The sequence below is a fragment of the Dipteris shenzhenensis genome, chromosome 5 (genome assembly GCF_047967505.1).
Source record: "Dipteris shenzhenensis isolate YYH24624 ecotype China chromosome 5, Dip_SZ_1.0, whole genome shotgun sequence".
NCBI lineage: Eukaryota > Viridiplantae > Streptophyta > Polypodiopsida > Gleicheniales > Dipteridaceae > Dipteris > Dipteris shenzhenensis.
The window spans coordinates 2,523,911-2,536,440 of NC_141600.1; the positions used below are offsets into that span (position 1 = coordinate 2,523,911).

The following is a 12,530-nucleotide window of genomic DNA, read 5'->3' on the forward strand; positions in this document are numbered from 1 at the left end:
TCATAATCTAACTCCTCTAGCACACCTTGTTCATGTAAGGTGACGGATAACTTGTCATAATCTAACGGTGAGGTTGTCACATCTCCTTTGCCACACCTTGCTCATGTAAGGTGACGGATCTGGTCCTAATCGAGCTTGGCTTGTATTTAGGTGAGTCAATCATGAGCAATCCTTGTTTAACAATCCTAGGGTTTTGTGGTTTGTGGGCAAGGGATGAGTAAGTGGGTTTCCTACAATTTTCTTGGCAATGGTCTCCTTGCAATCTGGCCTCCTTCCAATTTGGGATCGTTTAACAGTTGGAATGACTCAGTCTCATTCTGTATTTGCCTTTGTATTGTAGTTTAGAGGGAACACGAGAATGGGCATTTCATTATCTTCCAGGATGGGAACTCACTATTCTTTGGAACTTCCGCACGCGCATTGCAGCAGGTTTTCACTGGGTTCTTGCGAAATTTGCAGCTGTGTTTGTACTACGGTGAGCACTTTGTAGAGCAGTTTGGTGTTCTCGCAACGGGGAAGATGTTTCGGAGATGCAAAGCTCACTCGTTTGCAGGGCTCAATTCTAAATTTCGTAGCACCATCTCTCCATGTTCGTCTTCAATCTGTCCCTCTCCAGCTTCCCTTTTACCATCTGAACGCCTTTGTATTGTTTTCGGGAACTCGCCTTCTTTTCAACAAGCTGCCTTGCACAATCTCCTGCCGTTACCTCGGCAATTTTCTTCTCTTGCAGTAAATTGTTTACATGATCAGCAACCTTTGTATACACTCGACGCAAGCACCCTAACGCTTAGACTGAGAACCGCACTCGAACAAAAAGATCCGGATAAAGCGTGGCGAGCTTTACAGAAGCTTAAGAAGATTGGGGCAGACCTTCCTGAAAGGACATTGGTTCAGGACGCGGTTGTCCTATTCTCTCGTGGAGACGCCTTAAGTCTTTTTCGTGCTCACAAGTTGTTGTCACGCTTGAACAAGGAAGATAAAGTTGGTTTTCTGGATGGCGATCTCCTTGGTCAACTCGCTTTGGTATTTGCCAAGGCGGAAATGTCTGACCTTTCGGCAAATGCCCTCAGATTAATGCTGCATAAGCAGCATTATCCTCCCTCAAGGTTATGGAAGAACATAATGGAGTTTTGGGTACAAAAACCGGCAGGAGCAGTGTACGTAATGAGGGTCTTTCTTGAGATTTGCCGATACGTAATGAAGAAGCGGTCATCTGCTATGAAGACAAATGATATGGTGTTATTAATGAGACCTGACAGGGAATCTTTCAATATAGCTTTGAGGGCATGTGCAGTTTTAGGAGAGTCCGTAAAAGCTGAGGAAATACTCGGGCAGATGCCTTGTTTTGGAGTATCGCCTGACAATGCCTCTTTCTGCTCCTTAATTAAGTCATATGAAAAGCGTGGTGGCACTAAACAAATGAAGAAGATACTAACACGTATGAAGCAAGCACACCAGGTTCCAGACTGCAACACCCTGAACAGTTTGTTGTCGGCCTATGTGAACTTAGGGGAAATGGAAGCAGCTGTACAAATAGTACTAAGTTGGGGTGGGAAAGGTTTATGTAGTAAAGAAGGCACAAGCACACTTCAAGGGGAAAGAGAGCCAGTTGGGGATAAAGCTCACCGTCAGATGCGAGAGATTGATGAATTGCTCAGCGAGTGGAGGAGGTTTTTGGGGGCGCCCCCTGGTGAGACCTGTACTATCCTGTTGAGGAGCTTTTTACAGAATGGAAGAGTTGCTGATGCGGCAAAATTTATTGCAAGCCTGTACCATGAGGAAGGCTTTGAATACATACCTTGCAGCCTTGCTATTGAAGGTGTGCTGAAGCTCGGACTAAGAGACGATGTCGACAGCATTTTACAGGAACTAGCAGCACAGAATACACCAGCTGATAGTTCGGCCTATGGTATGTTGGTGAAGGCTTACTGCAAGCTACCTCAACCCCTGAAGGGTGAGAGTGTGCTCCGAGATGCAAGAGAAGTGGGGCATCTGCTTGATGTTGAGTGTTATGACTCCTTAATTGATGCTTATAATCTCCTTCAAGATTATGATTGTGCATTCCTTGTGTTCAGAAGGATGAAACGGCATGGCGTTCTGGGAATAGAGCGAACTTTGAGAAAACTTTTGGCAGTCCTTGAAAATAACTCTAAGCCTAATGTAATGCGTAAAGTGTTAGAAGTAGCAGCACGTGATGCTCCCTTAAAGATGGAGTTCCATGATTGGAATAGGACTGTTCATAGTTTCTGCAATGCTAAGCTAATGTTTGATGCGAAAGTCATTGTCAAAAGAATGAAACAGAGGGGATTTGATCCTGATGCTTCCACTTACGTTTTCTTGTTGAATGGGTATATTCTTCAGGGTGACAAGACAAATGAGATATTGTTGCTTTGGGCTGAAATCAAGGAGAAGCTTTCTTGCAAGCCTGGCAGGACACCTTTGAAACTGAATGAGGAATTGCTTAATGGTTTTCTTACAGTTTTTATTAAATATCGTTACTTCAAAAATGCGCTAGATGTGATTGATCATATGGAAGAGAGGAACTTCTGGATTGATAAACAGAAATTCAGGAATATGTACTTGTATCTACATAAAGACCTGTACATTAGCAGCCATGGTTCACAAAGGAGAGTTGATATGCCACAGGAGCAACGGAAGCAGGTGGATGCATTTCAGGTCTGGGTTGGCTTGCCTCCAGAGTCCATAGTGCTGAGAGAAAACTAAAAGTCTTTGAAGACCTAACTGAGCAGCTGGAGAGCACATTATACTTGGAGTGGAGGCTGTCCTGTAGATTCGCACCCATATATCCTTGTTGGGGTCAAATAGATCTGATAAACACACATGCTATACCTTGCTGATCCCGCTGCTTAGAATGCGTGCTGTGTTTGTTATTTACTCCTCTCAACAGCATAAAGGGTCTGGTATAAGGGTTTCCAATATTTTCACTTCATTGCTTGAGAAAGGGATTCTTTTTACCTATAAGCGTCCTGACTCTCAAGCAGACACTTCTCAATTTTTTACTTTAGCCCATACAAAAGGGTGAGTGAATGCAGGATAACGTTTGTTCCACATTGGCAAAGGTGGAAGGTGCTAGCCGGATAGATTGGAAATCCCTTCATGTGCAGGGGAATACCGAACTCCAGATGCCAACTTGGAATATTTTGTCCAACCTTTTGCTCTCCCAGTCATGCACACTGTGAAATGACTGCTACTACCTGAGAGGGTTGCATGCACACGAAAGCACATGAGTGCAGGTGGCCAATAACTTGACCATGCACACTTTGTCAGTGTCAGGTGCGCTGTCTTGAATTTCATATGGTGGGACTACTGTAAGGCTGCCACAGGACAGCCAACTATATAGGGAAACAGCAGCCATGGGCAGCAGTAGCAGGCCCACAACCTGCACCTTGTGGACAGCAGCAAAGGAGCAGCTGGTAAGCTCCACTCAGGCAAACAATAAAAACGCAGAAGGCGGCATCAGCCCAGCTTTGCGCAACAGTAGGGCAGCAGACCAGTGGCCGTGTGGCAGTGTGCAGCCTGGTGCTGCAGTTAGCAGCAGGGACAGCAGGTGGGGCCTACCAACTAACGGCTGACACGCAGCAGCAGCAATTGGTCCTTCAGTCTGCGAGGTCACCATGGCAGTGTTAGCCCCCGCTTCTTTCTACATCAGCTCTTGGCAAGAGTTAAGCAGCAGTGTTTTAGGACCAGTCTTCAGCAACCAATCTCAGTCATTCTGCCTCTACCATGCACCCATAGCCAGGCACCATGGGCTTGATGCCCAAGACAATTGTAGGCAGCCCTAGTGACCACATTTCTGCAGTATTTTTTGTCTTTGTATTAAACCCTTAGGGGACATCTTCCTAGTTGCAATTAGTAATGTGCTCTCGGTTTATGACCAAGGCAAAGCGGGTATGCTAAGGCTTCTGAACGTGTTGAAGATCTCGGGCTGAGTTGTTGCATGTGCACCTAGGAAGTCATGCAGGCATTGCACTTCTCCAGGGACATGTTTTTTGCTTCCCATTTAACCTTTAGAAAAGAGAGACTTCTGGTGGTTGCGTTCCTCTAATAACCTGCAAGGAAGCATGCCTCATATCTTTGGGCTGTGCTCTTCTGTTCTTCCCCAGCCTCTCAAATTTTACATTGCTAGGCAGCTAGCTCATGGCATAAGAGAATCTACTGCATCATATTTTGTAGCACCTGTTGTTCCTGTTGATCTCCCTTTGCCGAGTACAACGGTTAACTGCTATTATTAAAGTCTGTTGGCGTACTTGGTCTCTGCCTGACTGGTGCCTGCAGCTCGTGGGGCTGTACTCACCACTCAACTTCAGCCAAAAAAGTATTCCTGTAATCTCATACTAATACTTAGAACCATGCTACAATGCCAATGTAATATGCGTGAGGCCTGCTGCTGACATGTCCGATAGATGTATTGGCAGTGGTGATACATGCTTTGCTTATCTGAAAGAAAGAGCATGAACATAAAAGAAATGACACGTGATTGGGTTGCAACTGCCCTCTGTAACAAGGTTCAGCCCGAGTCGCAATATTAAGTCAGTGGACAGTTAGCCTCATCTGTGATTTTGGTTCTCTCAGATGGCAGCAGGTCCAAGGTTGTCACTGGCGGACCGGTACCAGTGAGTTGCAATCTTAGCAGAAGGGATGTCATGTGATTCCTCTTCAGGATAAGTGGCATGACTGTGCTTAGCACTTAAGCAGCCATGTAGGGAGCAGAAGTACCAGAAGATTCGTTGCCCTTCTAACCACTGCAACATCAATATTTTGGTATGGTATCCCCTCAAGCTTATGACATTCGAGGTCTCACAACTCCTACACCCTGCCTTTATGTTACTTGCCAAACAAGTTGTAATTAGAGTTCGTGATGCAAATTCGAGGTAGGTCAGTTTTGTGAACCTCAGTTGTGTAATTTCTTAACTGCCATGCGCCCGCCAATAATATACTAGTGCAACTAATTAGGCAATGCACAACGACTATGTAGTGCAGACTGATTGGCTAGTGCAAAACTAAGTGGACCAGAACTAGCTGATGCACAAATAAGTAGCCAACTAGTTTCGATCTTGATGACTGACAAGCAGCCCACAACTAACTAGGTTATGCACAAATAACTAGCTAAGAGTCCACAACTAACTAGTCGAAAACTAGTTGATGCACAAATTACTAGCTAATGCACAAAGAAGTAGCACTGTTTACTTGAAAAGTGCTCACTTGGGGAATCCCAAGAAGAACAGGATGGAGTGATGTACGATTTCCTGCCTATCCGCTTCGTGCAAATATCCTTTTTGTTTGAAGAGACTCTAGTCTGTTCAGCCAAAAGGGTAGAAGGTAACTTTTTCCGTCATTGGATTGTCGTGCACCTTACGATGGCAAAAAGAGACATCTAAAAATCCTAGCGATACAACAAATCATTGTTAATCAAACTTACTCTAAATCCATAACCATCTTTACAAAAAGTAAATACTGAAGCGTAACACTTGGATCGACAATTGTAAGTTGGTTTATGAGTTGCTTTGCATCAAATTTTATATCTTCCATCATAGAGCCATCTACTCGGGCACTTGGGAAATAGCCACTTGGATAAATTTTTGTCATTGGAATCTCCTTTTACATCATCTAAGACCCTTCCATTGTTGTAAAATGACATCAACCCTAATATTTGGTGTTAAGGGGTTTTCTCGTGGAAATGCGTAGAAACTTTCAACTACTGTGGATTCACTCACTAGAGGAATGATTGCAAGTTAGTGATAAAAGTTAAATGGAAAGATATGGAAATAGTATAAAACATTATGATACTTCATCCAAAATATATATGGTTGTTGCAATGTTTGACAGTTTTCGGAGGGGCCTTGAAAACAAAATACTTTGTTGGCATGCCATATGGATTTTCCAAATGATATGACCTCCTTTTCATGCAACACTTACTAGACCACAAGATAGCAAAACTCATCAAATTGTCTTACTTCTCAATTATGGATGTGGTAATCTAGTTGTACCATTACTAGGGATAAGCATAACACTTTCCCATGCCTCTCTAGTTGTTATCTTGCATGTCAAGCAAAACTATCAACTTTTTTGTATTTTACAAGAAATGCACAACTCTCTTCTCCCCCCCCCCTCCCCTAACCCAAATGGATATTTAGATCAACTAGTTCTTCATACACATAAAAAATCATTTCCTAATATCTTTAGAGTGGGTTACATTAGATTTTGCACCTTCAAGTGCAAGCAAGTCATTTGATGTCCTAGGGCACTTGGGCAATAACCACTTTGGAGTTGGTTACATTAGATTGTGCACCTTCAATTGTAAGCAAGTCATGTGATGTCATAGGGCACTAGGGCAATAGTCACTTGGGTAAGTCATGATGATTAGACTCTCCTATCCATCATCTAAGATTTCATTGGTATGAAAGTACAAAAATAATTCCTAGTAACACTATGTGCAAACTTATAGTTGCTCCAATTTCACTCACTATTATTGCAAGGTTGTGATGGAGGAGATTGCTAACAAAGCTTTTTCCTACTCTTGAGTCTTTTGCCTGCTCTTAAATCTTGTTACTTGCAAAGTAGCCTTTTTAATTTCAAAAGATTAAGAGCTCTCAAAATACGTGAGGCATGCTTATAACTATCCTGAAAGAAACATCTTAGGAGAAAATGCCACACGGATTTTCTAGATTATATAAACTCCTTTTCATGCAACACTTACTAGACCAAAAGATAGCAATTATAAGATTGACCCAAAAAGTCTAAACATATCCTCAAGTGGTCATTGTGAGGCCCTTGAATTGCTACCGTGTGAAAGGATCTTACGTGGCAAATATCTCATGTAATCCCAGAAAGTGTGGGAATAATCCTATAAATGCATCTCAATAGAAATGTAACCCACATCTTTTGGAGAGTGTTTTTCAAATTGGCCTCATGTCCATTGTATCCTCTCTTGTGTTGAGCTCACATAATGATGCAAGGTTGTCTCCAATGTCACATCCTCAAGTAGGTCACAATACAACTAGGTATCCACTTTGCTTGCACAAAGCAAGGGTAATTAAAAATGCAATAAATAGTGCATACTAGAACACTTTTCATAAAGTTTCCCAACATAAGTTCGAAGACGTTCTTTTAAAAATAAAGAACATAAAAAAAACAACTTTGCATTTATAGCCAATGTCATGGACATTAAAGAAGTAGGTAAATGTTTGAAAGAAGAAATCAAAGTCTCAGATTAACAATGTGCTATGGATAAAGAGTCTAATGGTCATGAAAAGTCAAACAGGGTCATTGGCCCACTCATAAATAGTTTAATGGTCATGAAATGTCAAATAGGGTCATTGGCCAATTCATCCTATAGATGTGAAAAATACTTTAGTTGGATGAAAAAAGCTACTTGGCTTAGCTAGACAAGACTATGTTGTTAATAGCCAAGAAAACTAAGTTTGTCGGTTGCCTGAATCCTTGAATGGAGTGAAGTAGGCACCACGTGCATGGAATGCTAGGATATATAACCATTTCTCAGCATGGTTTTTCAACCATCGGATTTTGATCCTACATTTTACATAAAAGAGGCAACATATAACATAGTTCCTTGTTTAAAGGCACATCTTTATGCTATGAATATATGATAGTTTTTTAGATCTCAACTTCCATGGAGATGCACACCTAGGTATGCATTTAGCCTTGTTTTTGCAACCTAGTCATGGCAAAGTAAAAAACAACCAAGAGTGGCTTTATTATAAATAGAACATATAAGAGAGGACCAACCAACGCTGCATATGATGTGGTTCGGTCTTGACGACTTTAATTCAAGTTCGAAATTCTTTCATGGGATCCTATTAACACTTATTTAGATAATATGAGTACCATAGAATTGGCAAAAAGAAGCTCTCTCATCATGCTGGAACAAAGCACATTCAATGCACTGCTCTTTCATCAAGGAAAAAGTTCCTTAGATCTTTTGCACTAAAACAAATTGCAAATGCCTTCACATTAGCACGTTTGCCAGAATCTTGAATACAATACACAAGGGGATTTTATGTACACACTTTCGATTATACTTTGTTTTTTAATGAATCATTTTGGTAGTCACAATGTGCAACATTTTTGTTCTTATAAATCATCAAATAATTAGAACGTGTTGAGACATTTGGTAAATTGTACTTCATAGTGTAGTTCCAAGAGGAATACGTGGACTAAAGGAAGCAAACTATCCACTTGTGTGTGTGAGTATGTGTGTGTACACATATACATTTCACCAAAAAAAAAGTGTATAATTAGTTATTGTTATGTGCACTCCTCTCCTCTCACCCCCTCCTTTCATTGCAAGAGACTCAATTAGTGGTTATAAATGAGTTGTTAGCAGGAATGCAATTGCATCTAGTGGTTGCAAGCATTAGAGAGTGACGCATTCATTCAGTATGCAAGAGACTCAATTAGTGGTTTTAGATGAGTTGCTCACATATCTTGGATGCATGTTGGTAGGAATTCGATTGCATCTAGTGGTTAAAAGCCTTAGAGTGTGACAGAGAGTGACGCATTGATTAGTTGCATGCAATATTGCTTGTAGCAATGAATGGCATATCACAAAGTGATGATCTTTTAAAAGAAGAAATGGATATGTTACGAATTTCTTAGTTTTGGGTCAACTTAGTCATGGGTTTGAGTAAGCTTGGTTACAGTGTATAGGGATCATGTAGGGATGGGTAAGAGGGCATTGGGAGTTGTTTTCGACAAAAAAATGGCTTGTGGCGGCAGTGAATAGATATGTGCACATCGGCAAGGGGATCCGTCCTTAACTTTTGTTAATCATCACACACTAGGAATAGGATAATGAGACACGTGGCATGGGGGCTTTGGGACAATGTTCATAGAAAACCTTCAAACTATATACAATGGACATGCAACCTTTTCATTTTCACTTGTACAAAATGTTTTCGAAAAAATCTTCAAATTCTCAAGAATAACCTTAGAAATTTGAAACCCAAGTTTTATTGTTGAAAAAAATATTTTGAGTGAACATAGATTTGAGACAAACCGAGCGAAGACAAATAATGTTGGTGCCACCCAATCTTTTTTTTTTGTTGCTAAAAAAGACAAAATTTGTATTAACATAAAGCATAAAGGGAAAATACAATAGAAAACTGCCTCCTGAATGAGGCAGCTATACTCTTTTTGAAAGGGAGCAAAAGAGACTGATGACTTTTGTCGGTGCCAATCCATTGACCAAGATCCAAGCAAAAGAGACTGATGACTTTTGTCGGTGCCAATTCATTGACCAAGATCCAAGCAGTGGTTGGAACTTGGAAATTTGATGACTGCGAGAAGCGCATTCACACGTTGGAGCCCACGATCAGCTCGTCACGACAGCGTGCTCAAAACATGAGCACTCTCCATCAATCCACATTTTGAACGCGACTTGCATCCCGAACCCTCTCCACTTTCGCTCCAACCTCCAGGTATCTTACCCTTGTTACACATTCTTTCCGTTCCCAAGCTATGATGGACAGCGGGAGTTTCTCTCACTTGATTATTACGTGCTACTGGGAATTGTGGCAGGTACCATGGCGTCTTCTTACCATCGAGGGACTTTGACCGTGCTCGTACTGCTGCTGCTGGGGGCGGCGACTGTGCCCACCGCAGCTCCACAGGGGTGCCCGCCGTGCAAGTTTGATTGTGTTATAGGAGATTACTGCAAGTGCGGCGTCTGTGTCCCAAACCAGGTCCCGAGCAAGCAACCCTGTGAAGATGGCGATAAGGCGGAACGCGAACATACCCGCTATCCGTAGCTTTTGGTTTGTCTGGCCACGAATAATCGTCGAGCGATCATGCTCGGCTATGATGTCAAATAACCAAAGAATGCATTAACAGTTCGCATTCTACTCCTATGATTTCGTTGCCTTGTCCAATTGGTGTTGGTGTGACGGTGGTCACCATGTCCATATGCAGCATCATGAGATTTCAGCTCAAAGTTATTCTGCCCATTCTGCCTCCTCAACTTTGCTTGTTCTCTGGCATTTTATCTCTACTGTAATCATTTGTGGAATAGTTGCTACGAATGCTGAAGACGCCGAATGCCTGCTATCTCTTCTCTCGCTTTCAATATCACCATTTATCTTAGTCCAACTCTCATCAGTACGCAAGCGCCACTCACAGTTCTATGAACGAGAATGCTCGAATAACCTTTGTACCTCAGTTTTCTCTGTTCCACCGTCGTTTTCTCTGTTCCACCGTCCTTCATAATCCAACATTGTGTGATCTGCCATGGAAATGGAGCTAATGTTTCAAATCAGGCAGGGCAGCACACTAATTTCTACTCCAGAAGTTCTCTCCACCATATTGTCTGAATTAGTGAAGTCGAACGTCAATATGGCCAATCTGGCTTCGTATAGAGCAACAATTCCAATGTCGAGGCCAAGACATGATCACTCACAAAACGGAATTTTGTATTGAAACAGGGTGGAATTTTCACTAGGCCTCTTTTGTGCCTACCAAGTGTTTGATTGTATGTCCCCCGCTCTCTTCCTCCCCCACTCCCCTCATAGGGACAGTTGACGGAAGCGTTTGGAACACTCTTGAAATTTCTCAAATTTCATATCATTGCCACGTGGCGAATTCAGAATTAGATTCAATTACCTTACGATTAGTGTTTAATTGAGCCCATGCCTCCCCCTCTAGTCAAACAAATTAATTAATAGGCCATTTTTTCTCAGGGGGTCTAGTGATCAAACCAAGTCAATTACTTACATTCTACTTCTGAAGTACTATTTCTTGCCACAGGTGGAGTCACCAACAATAATGATTAGGTAGCTTTGCGAGATCGCTTTGAAGAATTGCTACAAATTCTTGGGTGCTTATTCTTGGTAAGTGTAGAGTCCGATTATTTGTAGCTTCTCGTATGTTTGGTTCTTGCTTATCAGCTATCAAAGCAATCGGGGAGTGCTACATTGTTGAACGTCATGTTTTTTGTTTCTCGTAGACATGGAATGTCACTTGCCATCAAATTATTGTTTGCTAGCAAGTCTTGGTGGTTTGTGTCGAACGAGATAATGCTCAAAGAATGTGGAAAATGCTCTATGAACACTATATTAGAGAATCTAGGATCTCCCAAGTCCCACCTTCAAACAAGGGGTTAAGTGTTGACCATGTGGTCAAATCTTAACAAACTATTTGAATTTGGGATGTAGGAGGATTCCCTAATACAGTATTTAGGGCAGATTCCACTCTCAAGTAATGGGTTAAGATTGGACCATGTGGCCAAATCTTAACCATGTTGGGAATTTCCAAAATATTTGAAAATTTCTAAATTTCCAAATTTACTGTTTGTGCTGGCATGGTCCTTCGAAGGTTGTTCCATCTCACTTCTCTTTGTAGACGTGAGATTTTTCTCAAGACACTAATGTAGACTTTGATGTGTCTTTTCTCCAATCTATCGAGTAGAAGTAGGTTGTAAGTGTAGGAGATTAACGAAAGAGCTATGTATGCTAGTTGATGTGTTTGGATGTTTTGTGGGTTAAAGGCGATGCTTGCCCTCTTCACTTTTTCTATATAGGCCATGAGCAGAGCCGTTGGGAGGTCGATGCCACTTTTAATTGCTTGCGCATAATGGCTAACCAATCCTTGGAGAATCACATGCAATTCGAAGGTTTTCCTTGTCCTAGCACTAGGTCTAGTCAAAAATAGATGTATGAAGTCTATGAGATTTAATCTTTTGCGCAATATTATGCCATCATGAAATTGCTTATTGTTTAGCTTCCTGATGGCATGATGGTATTCATTATTCCACATTAGTTTGTATGTTTTGTGCAAAGAATGAGCACTTGTTGGTTGGCTTCTTGATTGTGTTGTGTTTAAGGCAATATCATAGCTGAATTGATTGGATAAGGATGTAGCAGATCTCCACATGGCAAGTTTTCATTGTTCAAGGTCGGGATTATTGTTTTGATGAAGTTGTCTCTGTTTTCACTTTGTTTTCCTTGATGATACCAATGTTTTCACTCTGTTTTCATTATATGCATCTGGCCATGTCCCGTCTTAGATTCTTTAAAGGGGGCAAAGAGAAAGCAGTTTTCATGGTAGAAGCACATCGGATCTTTGTGTTGGGTGAAGTGGACAAATTGTGTTATTTGTTCACTCTTTAGTTTTATTTTCTTGCCATTGATTATTTTGTATTTGCTTGGATATTCGGCTAAGCAAATGCTATCCAACATAGATTGCCTCTTGCAGCACTTTTGAAAAGGATATGCTAGTATCATGGTCATCTAATGTCTGCAAGATCACTTTCCTTTTTAGCATGAGTGTTCTATCTTCTTGGAAGTTCATATTGATGAAGACAAACTGCCTTGAGGAGCTAGTTAGCAGTAGTAGTGAAAGAGCAATATATGCAACTTATTGTGAGCTTAGCTCTTATGTGTTTATAACTGTATTGCCTATCTTCACAAATGATCAACTTGCATGTGATGAGATTATTTTTCATGTTGTAATCGAAGGCTTCTTTGAGTGCTCTTATTGTGGTTGTGTCAGCATTTGTC

General features: G+C 41.4%; 1 protein-coding gene across 1 annotated transcript; it reads left to right on the plus strand.

Moving 5' to 3' along the window:
* The first annotated feature begins 201 nt into the window (after nucleotides 1–201).
* LOC147901491 (pentatricopeptide repeat-containing protein At1g03100, mitochondrial-like) lies at nucleotides 202–4,737 on the plus strand. The gene has a single exon (XM_087375274.1). The coding sequence runs from the start codon at nucleotides 520–522 to the stop codon at nucleotides 2,722–2,724; it is 2,205 nt and encodes a 734-aa protein (XP_087231400.1). The 5' UTR covers nucleotides 202–519; the 3' UTR covers nucleotides 2,725–4,737.
* The last annotated feature ends 7,793 nt before the right edge of the window (nucleotides 4,738–12,530 follow it).

What these genes read in the sequence shown, in the direction of transcription:
- LOC147901491 (XM_087375274.1), top strand. Translation starts at nt 520, where the DNA reads ATGTTTCGGAGATGCAAAGCTCACTCGTTTGCAGGGCTCAATTCTAAA.